Below are 23,548 nucleotides of genomic sequence, written 5' to 3' on the forward strand. Positions count from 1 at the left end.
GCATGTCCACAGATCACTAAAGATGGCAACGCAGGTAGATAAGGTTGTAAAAAATGGCCTATGGCATGCTTGCCTTCATTGGAAGGGATATTGAGTATAATGGTAGACAAGTTATGCCGCACCTTAAAGAACTTTAGTTGGGCCACACTTGGAATATTGCAAACTGTTCTGGTTCACACACTACCAAGAGGATGTGGTGAGGGCACAGAAAAGGTTTACCAGTATGTTGCCTGGTATGGGGGATTTTAGTTATGAAGAAAGGTTAGATAGATTGGGTTGTTTTCACTGGAATGCAAGAGGTTGAGGGGTGACCTGATAGAAGTTTATAAGATTATGAATGGCATGGATAGAGTGGAAAGTATGACGCTTCTTCCCAGGGTGGAGGGATCAATTACGAGTTATGTGAGGTAAGTTTTTCACACAAAAGGTGGTGAATGCCTGGAACACACTGCCAGAGGAGATAGTGGAAGCAGACTTAATAGCAGCATTCGAGAAGCACCTGGACAAATACATGAATAGGGAGGGAATAGAGGGATTTGTATTCTATAAGTGAAGACAGTTTTAATATGGAAGGGCAAAATGTATCGGTGGAGGCTTGAGCGCTGAAGGGCCTGTTCCTGTGCTGTATCGACTTTTGTTCTTTGTTCTATAAAGAGATCTTGATCAATTGCATCAAGAGGCTGATGAGTGGTAGATGGAGTTTAATTTGGATAAGTATGAGGTATTCATTTTTGTAAAACAAACAAGTGTAGGATTTTACAATTAATGACAGGATCCTGGGTAGTTTTGTAGAACAGAAACGCCTAGAGGCTCAGGTATGTAATACTTTGAAATTTGCGTCACAGGTAGACAGGGTGGTTAAGAAGACATTTAGCATGCTTGCCCTCATTGCTCACATCTTTGAGTGTAGGAGTTGGAATGTCATGTTAAGTTTATACAGGATGTTGGTGAGGCTAGTTTTGGAGCATTGTGTGCTCTTCTGGTTGCCATGTTATAGCAAGAATATTATTAAACAGGAGAGGGCTCAGAAAACGTTTACCAGGATGAGGTTGTTGACTTGCTGGCCGAGCTGGCTTGTTTTCGTTCAGATGTTTCATCACCATGCTAGGTGACATCATCAGTAAGGCCTCTGAAGAAGCTTTACCAGGTTTACTACGATGTTGCTGTGAATGGAGGGTTTGAGATATAAAATAGACTAGAAGTTCTGGGACTTTTTTCACTGGAGCATAGGAGATTGAGGGGTGACATTACAGAGGTTTATAAAATCTCGAAGGGCGTAGATAAGGTAAATGACAAAGGTCTTTCCCCCTGGGGTGGGGGTAATTCAAAACCAAGGGACACATTTTTAAGGTGGGAGGCCATGAGGAGCAACTTTTTTATACAGAGACTGGTTCATATGTGAAATGACCTTTCAAAGAAAGTGGTGGCTGCAAGTACAGTTACAATGTTTAAAAGACATTTAGTTAAGTTCAGGAATAGGAATGGTTTGGAGGGATATGGACCCAATGCAGGCAGGTGGAACGAGCTTAGTTTGGGAACATGGTCAGCATGGATAGGTTGGACCAAAGGCCTGTTTCTATGCTGTATGACCCTATGAGCTAATTCATAATGCTCAGCACAAAAACACATCAGTAAGAATGAATGATTCTAAGGGATGTATAAATTAGCCATGGCTGACCAAGGAAGTAAAAGGAAGTATTAAGTTGAAAGAGAAAACATATGAGGAAGCAAAAGATGGCAATAGCCCCAAAGACTGGGATAAATTCAGAATTCAGAAAAGGAGGACAAAAATGTAATAGAGATAAATAATTTATGAGGGCAAATTGTTGAGGAATTTAAAAACTGATAAAAATAGCTTATTTAAGTATATAAAAAGGAAACAAAAGGTGAAAGTGAACATAGGTCTGTCAGAACATGAATGTAGGGAGATAGTTATGGGGAACAAGGAAATATTAAAAGAGATAACCAGATATTTTGCATCAGACTTTATAACGGAAGTGAACTTTTTCTGTGATTCTGTGAAGATACTTTGAACATCTCATTAATACTAAAGAATATGGGGGAGGAATTCAGTACCATCACCATCACTAAAGAAGTAGCAATTAGACAACTACTGGGGCTAAAGTCCCCTGGTCCTGGTGGCTTGCATCCTAGGAAGAAATAGCTACAAAGATGGTGAATGCATTGGTTGTAGTTTTCCAAAGATCCTTGGATTCTGTCCTGGATACATTTTAAGCCTTTCACATTATGACTACCTCAGGTAATGTTAGGGAAGTTGAAACCTCCCACTATCACTCCCACTATGACTCCATGACTTTGATAATACTTTAGGTGAAGATTCACTTATATCAGACCTGAAATAATCTTCCACTAATTTGAATCAAAGTCCCCCAATAGTCAGAGATTCATAAACGGTTACAACACACCTGAAAGCCATTCAGACCATTGAGACCATGCCAGTCAACAAAAATCTGACTACACCAATCCCATTTTCTAGCTTTTGGCTCATAGCTCTGGAAGCTATGGCAATACAGGTGACTAGCTCAATACTGAATAAATGTTACAAGAGTTTCTAATACAACTACACTTTCAAGCAATAAGTTCCAGACTCCAATCATCCTTTGAGTGAAAAACAATCTCTCAATTCTTAGCTTTTTACCTCTTACTTAAATTTATAATGCCTGGTTATTGACCTCTTAACTAATGTCAAACGTGCTTTCCTATTCATCCTATTTATACCCAATGGAGCCTTGTGTCCAGTGTTTCAGTCAGACACATATCCAGTTCTGGTCAGTCCTGACTTCAGTATTAGGTCTAGTATTACTGTGCCAGTACTGCAATCCACTTCACTTTACTCCCATTGCTTTTTCCTGCGTAGCCCTCTGATTCCCTTTCCCAAACCAGTAATCAGCCAATACTATTGGATCATCCTTACTGGGCCTTCCAGTCATTGCAGGGAGGATTATACGTAATACCTTCCCGTGCAAGACAGCGTTTTCTCACATTGCTTCTGGCTGCTTGGTCAATTGCCTTAAATCTGAGTCATTTTGTTGCTGACCCTTTTAGTACAGGAAACATTTCTCCCTTATTTGCTCTCTAATATTTGCTCTATACTCTATACATTGTTGAAACAGCAATAACCATTCCCATTTGCATTAACGTTGATTTCCGAGTTGCTGGTTGTACTGTCTTATGTGCTGAGTTTATATTGTACACAAACATCTGTTCTTACTGTCGATCATAAAACACATTTATCAAGGCAGAATTCATTTTATTACTTAATATATTTTCAGATGAGGATCCTTAATCAAATCTGTTTGGGCTTATAAACAAAAATCAAACTGTTTTATATCGCCAGCGAATTTCTGATGATCATGTCTCAGATGCAGGGGTCAGTCTGAGAACTATCCAGGAACACCACTTGTTCAGCAATTTGTCACTTTCAAACTCAGGATTTCAGTGGGAGTAACAGATCTGACAGGGCTCAGGAGAGCTTGAGAATTCAGGCTGACACATTGCATTTGATGCTAGTGACTTAGAAACTCTGAAAATGGTGGTACCTGTGCTTCTGTCCACTTCTGGCAAGGCCATCGTATGGACATGCCATGTTGTGCTGAGAGAAATGTAAGATTAGAGAGTCATAGAGTCACACAGCATGGAAACGGACCCTTTGATCCAACTAGTCCCCATGCCGATCATAATTCCAAATTAAATCAGTCTTGCCTGTGTACACTTGGCCTATATCCTGCCAAACCTTTCTCATTTATGTACTTATCAAAATGTCTTTTAAATGTTGTAACTGTACTCACCTTCACCACTTCCTCTGAAAGCTCATTCCACACATGGACAACTGTTCGTATGAAAAAATTGCCCTTTGTGTTCTTTTCAAATCTTTCTCCTCTCACTTTGAAAATATGTCTCCTATTCTTGAAACCCCCCATCTTAGGGAAAAGACACGTATCATTCATTCTATACTCCTCATGATTTTATCAGGCTCTACAAGGTCACCCTTCAACCTCCTGCGCTTCAGTGAAAAAAGTCCCAGCCTTTCCCCATAACTCAAACTCTCCACCCCTAGTAACATCCTGGTAAACCTCTTCTGAACCTTTCCAGGTTAATAATATCCTTCCTGTAATAGGGCAACCAGAACTGAACACAGTACTCCAGAAGAAGCCTCACCAACATCCTGTACAACCTCAACATAACATCCCAACTCCTATATTGAAAGATCTGAGTGATGAATGCAAGTGTACTAAACCCCTTCTTAACCATGTAGAAATTGCAGAGAAATGAAAAGTGATAGATAAAAGTAATAGGGATATTAGTTTCTCCGACATTAACTGGTGTGGTCATAGTTGAAAGGTTTAGAGGGTGTGGAATTCTTAAAATGCATCAACAGCGCCTTTTGAGTACACAAGAGAGGAGGTGGCCCTGGACTCAATTTTAGATAATGAAGACAGAAGGTAGTTGAAGCATCAACTGGAGAGCATTTGCAGACAGAGATTTAACTCCTTTAGATTCAAGATTGTTATGGAAAATCTCAGGGATGGGCCTGTAATCAAATTTTGCAACTTGTGGAAGGCTAATTTTAATAAGATCAGATATGATTAGGCCAGCGGGTTCTTTCAGATAAATCTATTCAGAGCAGTGGAATGCAGTCAACATATTCCAACAAAAATAAAGGATGGGATCGTCAAGTTCTGTGAACCTGGATATTTGGGGATATACAGCATTAGATTAAGCGAAAAAAGGAGTATTAAGGAAGATAACTAGAATAAGTGGAGAAGTCTACAGAATGTGAGAGGGAGCTTAAAAAGATTTGGAAAGCTCAAAGGGGATGTGAAAATATACTCAGGTAAAATAAAGGAAAATTAGAAGTTGTTTTTCAGGTATATTAAGGGTAAAACCATGGATAACCATGGGAAGAGTAGGTCCCATTAAGCACCACGGGAGGTAGGCTTCGAAATGAGTACTTTCTGTCAGTGTTCACTAGTGAGGCCGACGATATGGGTGTAGAAATCAGGGAGAAAGTGTGTGATATAATTAAATGAATTAACATAGACAGAGAGAAGTTTTTAAATGAAGGTCTGGTATAGATAATTGGAACCAAGTGAATCCCCGAGGAGTATCGGGGTGTAGGAGCACACTTAAAGGGGAAATCAGTAGGGCAGAAAGGGGACATGAGACAGCTTTGGCAGGTAAGGTAAATGAGAATCCAAAAAGATTCTACAAGTATAGTAAGAGCAAAAGAGTAACAAGGGAGAGAATAGGGCTCCTTAAGGATCAACGAGGTCATCTATGTGTGGATCCATAAGAGATTGGTGAGATCCTAAACAAATATTTCATGTCAGTATTTATTGTGGAGAAAGACACGGAAGCTAAGGAACTCAGTGAGATAAATAGTGATGTCTTGAGAAGAGTCCACATGACAGAAGAGGAGGTGCAGGGCATCTTAAAACTCACAAAGGTAAATAAATCCCTGGGATCAGATGAAGTTAATCCCAGAACATTGTGGGAAGCTAGGGAATGTACTGCAGAGCTCCAAGCAGAGATGTTTGTATCATCAACAACCAGAAGACTGGAGAGTGGCTAATTTGTCCCATTATTTAAGAAAGGCCAGGAAACCACAAACTGGTGAGCCTAACATCATTGTTGGAGGGGATTCTGAGAGACAGGATCTATATGCATTTGGAAAGGCAAGGACTGATTAAGGATTGTCAGCATAGTTTTGTGTGTGGAAAATCGTGTCTTTCAAATTTGACTGAGGTATTTGAAGAGGCGACCAAGAAAATAGATGAGGGCAGGGTGCCAGACATTATCTACATTGTCTTCGACATGGTATCACATGGTAGACTGGTTAGTAAGGTTAGATCACCTGGGATCCAGGGAGACCTAGCCAATTGGATGCAAAACTGCATTGATGGTAGGAGAGAGAGGGTGATGGTAGAGGGTCTTTTTTCAGACTGGTGGCCTGTGACCAGCAGTGTGCCACAAGGATCGGTGCTGGGTCCACAGTTTTTTGTCATTTACATAAATGAGAATATAGGAGATTAGTGAGTTTGCAGATGGCTCCTAAATTTATGGTACAATGAAGAAGATTATCTAAGAATGCAGTGGGATTACGATCAAATAGGCCAATGGGCCAGGGAGTATCAGTTGAAATTTAATGCAGTTAAGTGTGATGTTTGCTTTTAGGCAAGACAAACTGGGGCAGGACTTTCACAGTTAATGCTAGGGCCCTGGGGAGTGCTTCCAATTAGAGATTAGGGCTAGAGGTATATAGTGAAAATGAAAGACAGGTAGACAGGGTGGTGAAGAAGGCATTTGGCACACTTGACTTCATCAGTCAGATCATTGGGTACAGGAGTTGGGACGTCAAGTTACAGCTGTACAAGGCTTTGGTAAGGCCACATGGAATACTGTGTATAATTCCAGTCACCCTGTGAAAGGAAGGATGTTATTAAACTGAAAAGGGTACAAAAATGATTTAAAAGAATGTTACAGAGACTGGAAGGTTCGAGTTTTGAGGAGAATGTATAGACTGGGACTTTTTACCCTCGACCGCAGGATGTCGAGAGGTGACCTTATTTATAAAATCATGAGGGGCATAGAGAAGGTGAAAAGCTAAGGTCTTTTCCCCATGGTAGGGGAGTCCAAAACTAGAGGGCATACATTTAGGGTGAAAGGGGAAAGATTTAAAAGGGATATGAGGGGCAACTTTTTCACGCAGAGAGTGGTGCATCTTTGGAACAAGCTGCCAGAGGAAGTAGTAGGGGGCGACCCCAATTAAAAGGCTTAAAAGATATTTGGACAAGTACATGGATAAGAAAGGTTTGGTGGGATATGGGGCCAAAATTAGGCAACAGGGACTAGTTAAATTTAGGAAACCTGGTCAGCATGGACAAGTTAGGCTGAAGGGCCTGTTTCCATGCTATATAACATTATGACTTTATTGCTATATGAGTGGTCTGGCAGGTTTAAACAGGGGTGGATGAAGTGAGGTAAGGTAGGGGCACTTGTAAAAATGTTCAATTCCTCTCTTGCAACAGGAGAGGTACCAGAGGACTGGAGGATAACCAATGTGGTACTGTTCTTCAAGAGGGAGCAAAGGATAAACCAGGGTACTACAGGCCGATCAGTCTAATCTCGGTGGTGGGGAAACTATTGGAAGCAATTCTGAGGGAAAGAATTAATCTGCATTTGTGGATCAAGAACAGTGAGCATGGTTTTGTTAAGGAGAGGTCATGTCTAAACGACTTGACTGAATGTTTAAAAGAGGTGACCAGATATGTCGATGAGGGCAATGCTTTTACATAGAACTTAGAACAGTACAGCACAGTACAGGCCCTTCGGCCCATGATGTTGTGCCGAACTTTTACCCTAATCCTAAGGTCTATCTAACCTCCAACCCTACCTTATACTATCATCCATATGCCTATCTAATAGCTGCTTAAATGCCCCTAATAAGGCCGACTCCACTACCCCCTCCGGCAATGCATTCCAAGCCCCGACCACTCTCTGAGTAAAGAACCTACCTCTGACATTTCCCTTATAGCTACCTCCACACACTTTAAAACTATGTCTCCTCATAATGGCTACCTCCATCCTAGGAAAAAGTCTCTGGCTGTCTGCTGTATCTATACATACCTCTGATCATTTTGTACACGTCTATCAGGTCAAACCTAGTCTTTTGATATAGTCTACTTAAACTTCAGCAAGGCTTTTGATAAGGTCCCACATGACAGACTGATAGTGAAAGTAAGAGCTCCTCGGATTCAAGGAAATTTGTCAAATTGGATCCACAATTGGTTGAGGGGCTGGAAGCAGAGGGTGACTTTCAAGGGTATTTTTCAACTGAAAGTCTGCATTCAGTGGGGTCCCACAGGGCTCACTGTTGTGACCCTTCCTGGTTGTGGTTTATATAAATGATTTAGACTTAAATATAGAAGAGCTCATCATTAAGGTTGGAGGCAATATAAAAATTTGTCGAATGGTAAGTAATGAGGAGGATAGTCTAACATTACAAGATGGGTTGATCAGTGGCAAATGGACTCAATCTGGATAAATATGAGGTGCTACACTTGCACAGGGTAAACAAGGCAAAGAAATACACGATGACTGGTAGGAAGTGCTGAGAATCATAGGAACCTTGGTGTGAATGTACACTGGTCCCTTAAGGTACCAGCGCAGGTGGATAAAGTGGTTAGGAAGGCATGTGAAATGATTGCTTATATTAGCTGAGTCACAGAGTTTTAGAGCAAGTTTAAACTTGGAACTGTAAAAATGTTGGTTACAGCACAGCTAGAGTATTGTGTGCAGTTCTGGAATCCTTTTTTTGAAGGGATATGACAAACACTGAAGAGGGTGCAGAGATTTATCAGAATGCTGCCTGGGCTGGAGAGTTTCAGTTATGAAGAGAGATTGGACAGACTGGGTTGTTTTTCTTAGAGTACAGGGGATTTAGAGGGGACATAGTCGAGATTTATAAAACTATGAGGGGCATAGATTGGGTAGATAAGAAACTAGGTAGACCAGAAAGAAACTGTTCTCCTTGGTGAGGGATCAATGACCAGGGGCTTAGATTTAAGGTAAGGGACAGAAACTTTAGGGAAATGTGAAGAAAAATCTTTTGATGGCAAGGCATACAAAGCAATGGGCCAAGGGCTGACAAGTGAGATTAGAATAGTTAGGTGGTTTCTTTTGACTAGCATAGACATGAATTGCTGAAGGGGCTTTTTATGTAGATCTCTATGACTATGTGTTGAAACATGACATCAGGCAGCCATACCAACTGATTTGAATATGGTCTCACTAAGCATGTCAATATATGTTTCTTTACCGATTACCCAAGAGAAATTCCTACATTCATGTAATTTAAAAGACAGCAACTGACTTTCAGGTGAGATTCTTTTGACACTCTTTTTGTTCCCATGGTAATAGAAGTCCTGTGGATTACGTTCAGTGATGTTTTGGAAAAGGGCTGAGTCATTCAGGAGGGTAATATTCTGCTTCAGTTGAGCAGAGGCTGGCGGCTATAAAGGGTGGGCTCCTGGCTGTATGATGTGGCAGACAATGGAGTTAAGGAAGTGGGCAAGTTCTAGAAAAAAGGAAAGCAAAGGCGCCTCGCTATTGAGAAAACACTGATCAGCTTATGATGTCCAGGTCTTGCACTTCCTATCCTTTATCCAGTTTCCTAGTCATCCCCAGAGTTAACCTGAAAGCTACAACACTTTGACATATTTTAAAAATTAATGTGATGTGGACCTTACTGAAAAAGGTATCTGCTGGCCATCCCTAATTGCCTTTGAACTGATTGGCTCTCTAGGGGAGTTAAGAGTCTGCTACATTGATGAGTACCCGGAGCCACATGTAGAACAAACTAGAAGAGAGCAGCAGATTTCCTTCCCCATGGAGGGAGAATTTTGTGTTGTATGACTCTATGATCTGAAAAAGACCAGTCTACTCTGGCATTTGGAACTGGCCCCAGGATGACTGGTCATCGAGCCAGTGAGACTAGTCCTGGCCCCAAGTGTGTGAAGTTGTTCACTTTGGGAGGGAAGACAGAAAGGCTGCTTATTATTTAAATAGTGATAGGATGGGAAATGTTGATGTACAAAGGCACATCAAAGTATACTTGTTCACCGGTTTAAGGGAGATGCTGATTAGGCTAGGGCTATTTCTTCTGGAGTGTCAGAGACTGAGGGTCATTGAGCCAGTGAGCTGGTCCTGGATGTTGGTGAACCAGATGGATTTTAACAATAATCAATGGTATTTTTGTGGTCACCATTATTATCATCTAGTAGAATCTGGCAGGGACGAGAGTCAATGGAACTAGAGAACAATTAATGGTTAGTTATTACCGAAGAGATGATTTGGCAAATACTGGTCATAGAAGGAACATGTGTCAGTGCAGTTGGAGTTCAATGGTATGTAAGTTGAAATAAAACTATGACCAGAAAAGTTTAGGAATAAATGGGTCAATTTTAGAGTGGAAGATAGTGACTAGTGGGATATTGCAGAGATCAGTGCTTGGGCCCCAGCTTTTCGTGATATATATCGATGATTTGGATAAAATACAATATTTCCAAGCTAGCTGGCAACACAAAACTAGGTGGGATTGTGAGTGATGATGCTGCTGGACAGAATGGGTGTAGAGATGATTTTCTGGGCTTCTAAAGACCACAGCCTCCAGATACATGGTGGGACTTTCGGATTTAGATGAGGAAACATTTTTGTCTCAAAGGGTGGTGAACCTGTGGAATTCTTTACCATATGAGGCTGTGGAGGTCAAACCATTGCATATATTGAAGAAATAGTTGGCTTTCTAGAAGCTAAAGGTGTCAAGGGGTAGGAGGAGAGTGTAGGAGCATGTCATTGAGAGAAGAGGACCAACCATGATCATGTTGAATAGCACAGAAGGTTTGATAGATTGAATGACTTACTCTGCTGCTATTTTCAATGCTTCTGTGGTTCCCTTACTAACTAGCCCTGACCCAGTCTAGCATCTCTCTACCACTGATGTTCAGTAGCAGCAGTGAGTACTATCAACAAAATGCACTGTGGAAAACTCACCAAGATCTTTAGACAGCACTTTTCAAACCCACAACCACTTCCACCTGAAAGGACAAAGGCAGCAGATACATGAGAACATGATCACCTTCAGGTTCTCCTTCAAGCCACTCACCGTCGTGATGTCCTTCATTGTCGTTGGGTCACAATCCTGGAATTCCCTCTCTAAAGGCATTGTCAACTGACAGCACATGGACTACAACTGTTCAGGAAGGCAGCTAACCACAACTTTCTCAAGAGCAACTAGGAATAGGCAATAAATTCTGTCCAACCAGCGAAACTCACCTCCCTCAAATAAATTTTAAAAAGCATCCTTTAGGACCCACCAGCTCAAATAGTAGTAATGCTGCTGAGCCACTCTTCGTGGTTGACATTGAAATCCGCCACCCAGAAGTACATTGTATGCCCTAGCCATTCTCAGTGCTTCCTCTAAGTGTTATTCAGCATGGAGGAGTACCGACTCATCAGCCAAGGTGGGGATGGATTTTGTGATATGTGGAAATGAGCAGACGGTTTCTTTGTCCGTGTTTGACCTGGTGCAATGACACTCTGTTGCATCCAGAGTCAATGTTGAGGACTCTCAGGGCAACTCCCTCCCAACTCTATATCACTGTGCTGCCACCTGTGGTGGTCTGTCCAGCTGGTGTAACAGGACAAATCCAGGGTTTGCGATGGTGGTGTCTGGGACATTGTCTTTGAGGTATGATTCTGTGAGAATGACAATGTCAGGCTGTTTGCTTGACTAGTCTGTGAGACAGCTCTCTCAATTTTGTCACTGGCGCCTGGATCTCGGTAAAGAGGACTTACTTGGTAGGGCTGTGTTTGCCAATGTTGTTTCTAGTTTCTGGATTGATGCCAGGTGTTCAATTCAGTTTCATTCCTTTGAGACTTTTAAGCAACTTGATATCACTGGGTAGCTTGCTGAACCATTTTAGAGGGCAGTGAAGAGTCAACCACATTGCTATGGTTCTGGAGGAACATGTTGGCTGGACCAGATGAGGATGGCAGGTTTCCTTCCTGAAAGGTATTATCACTAGACCCTTAATCCAGAGAACCAGGTAATGTTCCAGGAACCTGGGTTTAATTTCTGCCACTGCAGATGGTGGAATTTGAATTCAATAAAAACCTGGAGTATGATAATGACCTTGAAACTATTCTCAGCTGTCGAGAAAAACCCATCTGCTTCACTGGAGCCTTTTAGAGGAGGAAAGTGCAGTCTTTACCTGGCCTGGCCATCACGTGACTCTACTGCAATGTAGTTGACTATTAAACCCCTTGCAGCACAGACAAAACAAGGCAAAGGTGATGGTTAAATGTCAATTAATAGATCATTAGGTGAGCACTGGCTCTGTAAATGTGTGTGCATACATAAATATATCTGGGGAACAAATGATCAGTGTGTCGAAGTTTTGCCCTGTTGTGAATCGGAATAAAACTTTAATATAAAACCTTAAGACATAGGAACAGCAGGAGGCCATTGAGTCTGCTCTGCCATTCAAGGAGATCACAGCTGATCTGATAATCCTCAACTCCACTTTCCTGCCTATTCCCCTTGATTCCTTTACAGACTAAAACTTTTTCTGTCTCAGCCTTGAATATATTTAATGACCCAGTCTTGACAGGCCTCTGTGTGAAACAATTCCATAGATTTACTATTCTCTGAGAGAAGAAATTTCTCCTCATCGCTGTCTTAAATGTGCAAGCCCTTATTCTGAGATAATCCTCTGGTCCTAGACTATCCCATAAGGGGAAACAACTATTCTGCATCGACTCTGTCAAATCGTCTAGTATGTTTTAATAAGGTCTTGTCTCATGCTTTTTTTAATAGAATCCCTACAGTGTGGAAACAGGCCCTTCAGCTCAACAAGTCCACACCAACCCTTGCAGCATGCCACCCAGACCCATCTCCCATAACTCACCCTAACCTGCACATCTCTGGACACTATGGCCAATCTACATAGCCTGCACATCTTTGGACTGTGGGAGGAAACCAGAGCACCTGGAGAAAACCGGCACAGGGAGAATGTGCAAAATCCATACAGACAGTCACATGAGGATGGAATTGAACCTGGGTCCCTGCTGCTGTGAGGCTGCAGTGCTAGCCACTGTGCCACCCTTTCTAATATGCTCCAATTAGTACAGGACTCAAACTCCCCTCATATGACAATCCCACTACCAAGTGAACATTCTCTGGACTGTCTCTAATGCCAAAATATCTTTCCTTCAATAAAGGACCCAAAACTATTCACAGAATTCCAGCTTTTTCTGATTGATGCATGAGTGTTCCCAAACGCCTCTATGTGGCAGGTTCCTGCAGTGTTTCTTTATTTAAATAATATCACCTCCTCTATTCTTCCAGCTAAAGTGCATAATCTCACATTTCCCTATGGTATATTCTATCTACCAAGTTCTTTGCCCACTTGCTTAATCTATCTGTATCCCTCTGCAGACTCTTTGTCTCATCCTCACTACTTGCCTTCCTGCCATTTTTTTTCTGTCATCCTCGAAGTTAGCAATGGTACATTCACTTTCCTCATCCAAGTCATTAATATATATTGTAAAAGATTGTGTCTCAGCACTGAACCCTAGATCACTCCACTATTTAGAGGTCACCATCCTGAAAATCTTCCCTTTATTCCAACTCCCTGTCTTCTATTTGTTAGCCAATCCTCTCTCCATGCTAATATCCCACCTCTAACCCATGGGTTATTATCCTATTAAGTAGCCTAATATGTGGAACTTTCTCAAACACGTTTTGAAAATCCAAATATATTTTATCCCTGCTTCTTCTTTATCATCCTACTTGCTAACCTCCCCAGAAACTTCTCATAAATTTGCTGGTGAAACCCAGCAGACCTGGTAGCATCTGTCAAAGCTCATTGGAACAGATGTGATGGAGATGGAGGAACTGTAGGAATGGGATGGAGTCCATACCGGCAGTTGGGTGAGAGGATGTATAGTCAAGATAGTGCTGGGAAGCAGTGGCTCTGTAGCAGATATTAGTGGCCAGTCTATCCCCAGAAATGGAAACAGATGTTGACAAAGGGAAAGGATGAGTCAGAAATGGACCGCATGAAGGTGAGAGAGGGGTGGGAATTGGAAGAAAAATTGATAAAATTTTCCAGTTCCGAGAGGGAAGCAGCACTGATGATGTCATTGGTATTACTGGAGAAAGAGTTATGGGTGGGGGCTGGAACAGGACTGAAACAAAGAATGTTCCATGTATCCCATAAAGAGACAGGCATAACAGGGACCCATGCAGGTACCCACGGCCATTCCTCTGAACTGAAGAAAGTGGGAGGAGGTACAGGAGAAATTGTTAAAAGTGTTGACAGCTCAGCCAGGTGGTGGAGGCTGGTGATGGATGGGGATGGCTCAGGCCTTTTCCAGGAAGAAACGGACAGCCTAGACACTATCCTGATGGGGTGATGGCCGCGTAAAGGGATTGCACCTCTGTGGTAAAGAGGAGGTGGCTACAGCCCACCAACTGGAAATTTTGAAACTAACGTAAAGCGTCAGAAAAATTGTCAATGTAAGTGAGGAGGGACTGGACAATGGGGAGAAAACAACTGAGTCAAAATGAGAAGAAATAAGTTCCGTGGGGCAGAAACAGTCAGAAACAGTAGGTCTGCCCAGGTTGTCCTGTTCGTGGATTTTAGGGAGGAGATAGAAGGGGTGGTAGGGGTTTGGGGATCTATGACCTGGGAGGATGTCATGGGGAGATCCCCAGATGAGATGAAGCTGATGACAGCCGTGGACTCAAAAGCTTGGTTTTCATGATGGGGTCATGCCCAGGGGAGGTAGCAGCAGGTTTCTGGGAACTGATGCTCAGCCTCCTCAATGTGAAAGTCAGTACCCCAGACAACAGAATCATCACCATTGTCAGCAGGCTTGATGACAACGTTGTGATTGGACCTGAGAGCATGGAGTGCAGTCAGTCAGAGGGAGATAGGTTTGAGTGGGTGAAGGGGCAGAGAAGTTAAGATGATTGATGTCACGTCGACAGTTCTCAATAAATAAGTCAACTATGGATAAAAAGTCAGAGGGAGGGATCATAAGTTCATGAGATATAGTGGCAGAATTGGGCCAATCACCCATTGAACTCTGCCCTGCCATTTGATCATGGCTGGTATGCCCATCATCCCCATTTTCCTACCTTCAACTCATTACCAATTTAAAAATCTACCTAACTCCTCCTTAAATTTACTGACTGTCTCAGCATCCACCACACTTGGGAGCAGCAAATTCCATAGATTCACAACCCTTTGGGAGAAGTAGTTTCTCCTCAACTCTGTTTTAAATTTGCTATCCCTCATCGTAAGACAATGACACCTTGTCCTAGAATGCCCACAAGAGAAAGCATTCGCTCCATGTCTATTTCATGTATACCTTTTATCATCTTGAATACCTTAATTTGATCTCCCGTCAATCTTCTAAATTCCAGAAGGTATCGGCCTAAACTGTTCAATCTCTCTTCATACGACAAACCCCTCATCTCTGGGATCAATCTAGCAAACCTCCTCTGAACTGCCTCCAATGCCACCACATCTTTCCTCAAATAAGAAGACCAAAACTGTGCACAATACTCCAGGTGTGATGTCAACAATGCCTTGTATAGTTGCAACAATACTTCCTTACCTTTATATTCTATTTCTTTTGCTATAAAAACCAACATTCCATTCACTTTCTTTATTATCTGCTGTGCCGGCTTACTACTTTTCTATTACTCATGAATGAGGACATGCACTGAGGCAAGCCGAAGTCTCTCCCCATTTAGATAATAGGTCGCCTTCCCATTTTTTTTGACCAAAATGCATGACCTCACACTTAGCTACCTTAAACTCCTTATGCCACATTTTGGCCCACTGTCCTAACCTATCTATATCCATTTGAAAGGTTCTTATTTCCTCATTGCAATTTACTGTCTGGGCAATTTTGGGTCATCCGCAAATTTGACTATAGAGCCATCTATCCCTGTATCCGAGTTGTTAATGTTGATTGTAAATAGCTGGGGTCTAAGGACCAAGCCCCGTGGCACCCCACTTGTTACTTCTTGCCATCTAGAAAAAAAAACCATTTATCCTGACTCTCTGTCTCCTGCCCATCAGCCAGGCATCTATCCAAGTTAATAGATTACCCCAAATCCCATATGATCCAATATTGTGAATTAACATTTTGTGTGTCACCTTACCAAATGCCTTCTAGAAGTCCAGATATAATACATCTACAGGATCCCCTCATAATTCACTTTGTTCGTTACATCTTCAAAGAACACTGGCAAATTAGTCAAACATGATTTTCCTTTCATAAAACCGTGCTAACTCTGATAGATAGCATTTTGACTTTCCAAATTACCTGATATTGCTTCCTTGATAATTGATATTAACACTTTCCCAGGTAGAGGGACGGTTATGGACCAGAAAGCGCCCTCAACATATCAAGGAGAGAGCCTAGACCCTAATTTGTATCTTTTTCAAAGACAAGTATAAGGCGCAATATTCCAGATGTAATTTGATTGGTTCAATATTAGCTTTAAGCAAAACACATTTTATTCTTACAACACAGTTAAAATACAAACAAATAAAAAAAGGCATAACTTTGACTCTATCGAAATACTTAATGAAATAGTGTCTTATTTAACAACTAATTATCAACTGTACCAATATTGCAGCATTCCATAAACATACCCTTGGCAAAGGCAAATTCAGCAAAACCAGATCTCATGCTATCTCTCTTCCAGTACAGGAGAAAATAACACTGAAAAAATCTAACTGCAGAAAGAGATCTCTCACTTTTAGCTGCAGCAGCAGAGAGAGAGAGCTGTATCTATCAGCTTCAACATCCAACTTCAATCCCCAACTGAAAGCAAAACTAAGACCCTGAGTCTGTGTGGGTTTTACTCCACCCACTCATGCTTCTTTTGTATAATTTTTTCAAAATCACACAGGGAGTGCAAAGCTGTTTACCAACTTCTTCTGAAGCAGACATTCAGCTCCACTGTGGTACCACCTGTCTGTAAGAGCAATAGCACACAACAGATCTCTCTTAAAGGCACAATACTGTCACAGGAAAGTGTTGAACGCAAGTGAAGGTATCCTTTTGATGTTGGGGGGATAACTCCTGCCCACAGAAATGGGCACGGAGGTGGGGGCGATACAAGAAGAGTTCAACATCAAGCCCAGCCTGAAATTCATTGAGGTGGGAATAAAACACAGCCCTTTGCTGAGTATAGAACATTCAGCATCAGAGAGCAGAAAGTCTGAATGGATAGTAAACATCCAACAAGAATGAGCATTGGGAGAAAGGTTGGAGTCAGAGAAATGTGTAGAGGCAATTTCCCAATAACAGATGTTAAACTCACTGGCCTATAGTTGGAAAGGTATATGTCTAGACTCAGTCCTTTAACTGCTGGTGTTTAATGACTGTTACTGAGACTGGCTTTATATTTTAGAATTTTCAAAATTCAAATTCCTTTCGAATAATATTTTCATGTTGAATTGAGCAAAACCTGTTCCTTTTTTTAAATTTCTTTGAATTTTTTTTGAAAATGCACAGATTGTATTACCAATCATTGTGTCTTCCAGATACCAACTTGTGGTGATTGTACTGACATACCTCTTACCATTGACGGTGATGGGAGTCGCCTATACAAAGGTGGGGAAAACATTGTGGGCCAGCGAAATACCCGGAGACTCAACAGAGAGATATAGTGAGCACCTGAATGCAAAACGAAAGGTTTGTAGCAAAACAAAGAAAATCATCCGTCATTAGTTTGAATCAGAGAGGTGGACATGTACCGTGATTAATGCTTACAAGCACCTATAGACCAATGGGGTTCATTCATTCAATTAAACTCACTGGCATGGTTGTTACTCAATGTGATAGCAAGTTTAAGTCTTTATTTTTTGATTTCTTTAATTTTTAATTCACTCATGGGATATGGGTATTCCTTGCAAGGCCAGCATTTTTTGCCCATCTCTAATTGCCCTGGAGAAAGTGGTGGTGAGCTGGCCACTTAAACCAATGCATTTCCAGCAGTTGGGGAGAGAGAGTAGAAGTTGGTGGGGAGAGAATGTGGACAGCCGGGTGGGGACAGGAGATGTGGTGGGAAAGGAGAATGGAGAGGGCGGGTGGTGCTGGGGGTTTTAGACCGTGAATGGGGTGTGGGGAGGGAGTGGACAGGGCAGCAAGAATTGCCAATTGGATCCAGATTTGACTGAGTAGCAGGTAGCAGAGTGTGCTGGTGGTTAAGGGGTGTTTTTACGGCTGGAAGTCTGCATCCAGTGGAGTACCACAGGGTCATTGTTGGGTGGTCCTTGCTGTTTGTGATTTAGATAAATGATTTAGACTTGAGTGTAGGAGGGTTAACTATGAGATGATGTACTTGGGCAGGACAAACAAGGCAAAGGAATATATGATAAAAACTACGATCCTGGGAAGTATCGATGATAAGAGGAAACTTGGTGTGCATGTCTGTTCCCTTAAGGTATCAGGACCGTTGGATAAACTGGTTAACAAAGCATATGGTATATGGGCCCTTTATCACTTAAAGTGTTGAGTTTAAGAGGAGGGACCTTTTGCTGAAACTGTATAAAACAGTGGTTGAGTATTGTGTGAAGTTCCGGAATCCACATGATAGGAGTTAAATGATAAGACTGGAGAGGATGCAGAGGAAATTGGGTATCATAGAGAGATGCATACAGGTTAAAGTAGGCCCTTCAGCCCACCAAGTCTACACCGACCAACAAATACGAAATTACACTAATCCCATTTACTTGCACTTGGTCTATAGTCTGCTATGCTATGCCATCTTAAAGTACTCATCCAGATGCTTCTTAATGTAGTGAGAGTACCTGCCTCTACCACACTACCACACTCTTAGGAGAATGTTCCATATCTCTACAGTTCTCTGTGTGAAAAAGAAATTCTCAGATCTCCTCTAAGCCACTTCCTCACCTTAAATATATGATCATATACATGTCTGTCGTGAAGAAGAGATTCTGACGATTTACCCTATCTGTGCCTCTCATAATATACCTCAATTAGATCCCCCTCAGCCTCCTCTGCTCCAAAGAAAACAAACCCCAGCCTATCCAGTTTCTCCTCATTGCTGAGATGTTGCACCCCAGGCAACATCCTGGTGAGTCTCCCCTGCACCCACTTCAGGGCAATCACATCCTTCTGGTTGTGTGGCGACCAGAACTGCACACAGTATTCTATCTGTGGCCTAACCAAAGTTTTGTAAAGCTGTAAATCTACCAGGGTATTGACTGGGCTTGAGAGTTCCAATTATGAAGAGATCATAGATCATGGAATCCCTACAGTGTGGAAACAGGCCCTTTGACCCATCAAGTCCATACCAACCCTTGCAGCATCTCACCTAGACCCATCCCCCTGTAACCGACCTAACCTACACATCCCTGAACACTACAGGCAATTTAGCATGGCCAATCCACCTAGCCTGCCCATCTTTGGACTGTGGGAGGAAACCAAAGTACCCAGAGGAAACCCACACAGACATGGGGAAAATGTGCAAACTCCACACAGACAGTCACCCAAGAATGGAAGAGAACCCGGGTCCCTGGCACTGTGAGGCAGCAGACCTAACCACTGAGCCACTGTGCCACCGATATTGGACAGACTGGGGTTGTTTTCCTTGGAGCGGAGGAGATTGAGTGGGGACGTAATAGAGATATATAAAATTATGAGGGGTATAGGTAGGATAGACAAGGAAGAAACTTTTTCCCTTTGTGAAAGGATCATTGACTTGGGACATAGATTTAAGGGAAGGGGTAGAATATTTAGATGAGAAGTGAGAAAAAGCTTTTTCATCCAGAGGTTGGTGAGAATCTGTAAGTGTGATAAAGGCAGAAACCCTCATAATGGTTAAAGAGTATTCAGATGTGTACTGGCAATGCCAAGGCATACAAAGGCTATGGCCCAAGTGCTGGAAAATAGAGAGCAGGGCCAGGCAATATATTGTTCTTCATGATATAGGACCTGGTGGACCCCGTTGTGGTTTGTGTTGGCTACATCTGTAGCAAGTTGTTGGTTGCTTGAGAAACTCTGGCTCAGAGATAGTGAGTTGGAGCCTGAGCTTTGAACACTGTTACACATCAGGGAGGGGGAGAGTTACCTGGATGCTGTGTTTCAGGAGGCAGTCACACTCCTTGGATTAACCACCTCAAATTTGGTCAGTGGTTAGGGACTGGATGGTGTGACTACAAACGAGGCAGGTAGAGGGATCCAGGAGGTAGTGCTAAAGGAGTCTCAGCCCCTGAGTTTGTCTAACAGCCATGACATTCTTGCTCGCTGTGTGGACAAGAATGGCGGCTGTATGGAGGATGAGCAAACAAACCATAGCAAAGTGATACAGAGAACCATTCAAGAGTGAGGAGAGAAGAGAAATGTAGTTCTAATTGGGGTGGTACATTCAGCAGAATAGACACTGATCTTTGTGGCCAGGATCGAGAGTCTCAAAGAATGTGTTGCCTGCCTGGTCACTGAGTTTAGGATACCTCATCTGAGTTGCAGAGCAACTTGGATGTGGGAGGGGAATGATTCAGTTATAGTTCACGTTGGCACCAATGATAGAGGTAGAGATTGGAAAGCATTTCTGCTGAGGGAATGTGAACAGCGAGAGGCTAAATTAAGAGGCAGAAGCAAAAAAAAATCTACCTGAGCTAATTAGCACATGGTCAACAAGATTAAAGAGGTATGGCTCAATTATTGGTGAGGGAGAAACCAGTTTAAATTCATGGGACGTTGGTACCTGTACTAGGGAAAGAGGGAGCTATTCCTTTGGTTCAGGCTCCATCTAAATCAAGCTGGGACCCGAGTCCTGGTAAATCACATACTGGAGCTGTGGAGAGGGCTTTTAAGTTAAGGAGTTGAAGGAATGATGAGAATGGTGGGAGGGGTGGGTTCAGTTGCACTGAAGCTTAGAAAATCAGAGGTAACGGAGAAGACAGGAGTGCAGGTTAGTAACAGGGCTGATCATTACCAGAAAATAAAAGGATGTGACAGAATGTATGAATGTCAAGTTGCACCAAAGAACCATCAAAGTGTAGGGAAATATAGTAATAGAGCAAGCTTAAAGTCTTTGTATCTTAACACATGAAGCTTTCGGAATAAGGTAGACAAACTGATGGCACAATTTGAGAGAAATGGATGTGGTTGCATAGTCATCATGGAGATGTGGTTACGAGGAGATCAAAACTGGGAACTTAGCATTCAGGGATATTTGATCTTTGAGTAAAAACAGTATGGAAGTAAAAGGTGGTCAGGTAGCACTGTTTAAATAAGATGAAGTGAAGACAGTTGTGAGAGATGATCCAGGCTTTGATAATGTAGAGACCATTTGAGTGAAGACAAAAAGTAGCAAGGGAATGAAGACATTGACAGGAGTAGTTTGTACACCCCAAACAGGAGCAACACTGTAAAAGGCTATAAATCAACATATAGTAGAAGCATGTAAAAAGAATAGAGAAATAATTATTGTAACTTTAATTTTCATATAAGGAGGCAAAAGTTAATGGAAGGGTAGCTACAACAACAAATTCATAGACTATATCAGGGATAGTTTCCTATGTCACACAGCCAAACAGGGAACAAGCTGTTACACATCTGGTTATAGGTAATGAGCAAGTTTAATAAATAACCTTGGAGTAAAAGATCCCCTAGGAAGTAGTGATCATAACATGACAGAATTTAATATTCAGTTTGAGCGTAGGAGACTTGGATGTGAAACAACTGCGTTTAACAAGGGAATTTCAATGAAATGAGGATAAAGTGAACTGGTGGATAGATTAACAGGCATGACAATAAGCAAGCAATGATGATCATTTAAGGAAGTAATTTTCAAGCCTCAGCAGAAGTACATACTAGTAAGGAGGAAAAATTCTCTGAGAGGGATAAACCAAGCATGGCTATCCAAGCAAATTAAGGAGAGTACTAAATTGGAAGAAAAAGCATATAAGGAGGCAAAAGTCAATGATATCCCTCAAAGACTGGGTTAAAGTTGAATCCAGCAAAGAAGCACTAAAAGATAATGAAGAGAGAGAACATAAACTATGAGGACAAATTAGCAAAGAGTATAAAAACTGACAAGAAGACCTTCTTTAAACATATAAACCGGAAGAGAGAAGTCAAAGTGGCCATCGTTCCCACAGAAATTGAATGTGGAAAGACACTTATGGGGAACAAGAATGTGGCAGAGGAGACAAACAGATATTTTGCATCAGTATTTATGGTGGAAGATACTTCAAATATTCCTTTAACACTAAAGAATATAGGGGATGAGCTAACCATCATCACCATCACTAAAGAGGTATATTAGATAAAATAATGGACCTGAAGGCAGATAAGTCTCCAGGCCCTGACAACTTGCATTGTAGGATTGTGAAAAAAGTAACTACTGAGATAATGGATACACTAGTTGTAATTTTTTAAAAATCCTATTATCTGGAGAAATCCCAGATGATTGAAAAGCTGCCAATGTGACACCCCTATTCAAAACGGGAAGGTGGCAGAAAGTGGGTAGCTATGGGCTGATTAACTGAACGTTACTGTTGGAAAGGTATTAGAATTAATTTTTAAGAAAGTAACAATATTTAGAAAATCATAAACTAATCAAACAGAGTCAGCATGGGTTCATGAATGTCTAACTAATTTATTAGAATTTTTTAAGGAAGTCTCAACCAGAGGGGAACCATTAGATGTGTTGCATTTGGATGTCCAGAAGGCATTTGGCAAGATACCTCACAAAGGGTTAAGTCCGAAGATAAGAGCCCATTGTGTTGGAGTGAGTATATTGGTGTAGATAGAGAATTGGCTAATGGTCAGGAAACAACAAATGGGGATGTGGAGCTATTTACCATGTTGGCAACCTGTAACTAGTAGGGTTACACAGAGATCTGTTCTGGGACCACAACTATTTACAACATGTATTTAATGACTTGGAGGAAGGAAATGACTGTTTGTAGCCAAATTTGCATAGGCTCAAAAATGAGTGGACAGGCAAGTTGCGCAAGGGACACAAACGGTTTAAAGAGAGATATTGATAAACTAAGAAAGTGGGAAAAATGGCGGAAGAATGGAGTAATATGGGAAAATGTAAAGTTGTTCATTTTGGGAGGGAGAACAGAATATTACAAAGAATAAGAAAAAACTGCAAAAAGGGACTTGGGATATAAAATACTGGCACAGATGCCAGTATCCCATCACCAGATCTTCCTTTATTTACAGGTACACAGTACACTGGCTGTGACCAGCCAGCTCAAAGTCAGTCACTAAAGTCAGGAGACTCTCCATATCCCCTGTTTATATCTGTCAGCCAGGGCTTTCTGATTGGCCCAGGTTAACAACACCAATCAGGGAGTTCAGTCAATGTGATCCACTTGTTTCCGATCGCTACATCCTCCCCACCTAAGTCCGGGGATGTAGGCCTGGTCTTTCTCTTGTAGATTCTCCTGGGACTTTTTACCCCAGGTCCACTTCCTCTGACCTAGACTTGGATGCGAGCAGCATAATTGACCGTAGTCAATTTATTGCGTCTGGAGTATGTCAGGAAGGTTTCCTCCTCTTCTTCAGGTGATAACATTATTGAGGATGCATCCATCTTGAACTCTTGAGTTTTCCTCAACACTAGATGGAGAGGGAGAACCCACAGTTTCTGACAGGCCTTCTGGCAGTTCTGAGGGGCCAGGTATGTTTTGCTTCTGCCCCATTTGCAAGGTAGTAGCTATCAGGTGATCCACAGCTTTGTTCAGAACCATCTCACCTACCCAAACTTAATTTGTCACAGGACCTGACCTTACATTGATCATGCCTCTTAGCCATGTAGGGCCATTTCCATGGTTCTAAGACCACATGTCATCAAACACCTGCTGCTGTCTCACCCTCCTCCCCTATCACTCGGACCCATGAATATCTGGTTAAATCTGGTGATTAGGTTTCTGTCCATCAGCAATTCCGCTGG

The 23,548-nt window shown here is 41.9% G+C and overlaps 1 protein-coding gene across 3 annotated transcripts in view; it reads left to right on the top strand.

The window, feature by feature from the left end:
- Window positions 1-23,548, top strand: part of tacr2 (tachykinin receptor 2) — an 87,918-nt gene that overhangs the window by 23,010 nt on the left and 41,360 nt on the right. For all 3 annotated transcript variants that reach the window (XM_048551588.1, XM_048551587.1, XM_048551589.1), the window contains exon 3: window positions 17,154-17,304. In XM_048551588.1, coding sequence (XP_048407545.1) covers window positions 17,154-17,304 — 151 coding nt within the window. The remainder of the gene's footprint in view (window positions 1-17,153; window positions 17,305-23,548) is intronic.

The sequence above is a fragment of the Stegostoma tigrinum genome, chromosome 20, assembly GCF_030684315.1.
Source record: "Stegostoma tigrinum isolate sSteTig4 chromosome 20, sSteTig4.hap1, whole genome shotgun sequence".
Taxonomy (NCBI): Eukaryota; Metazoa; Chordata; class Chondrichthyes; order Orectolobiformes; family Stegostomatidae; genus Stegostoma; species Stegostoma tigrinum.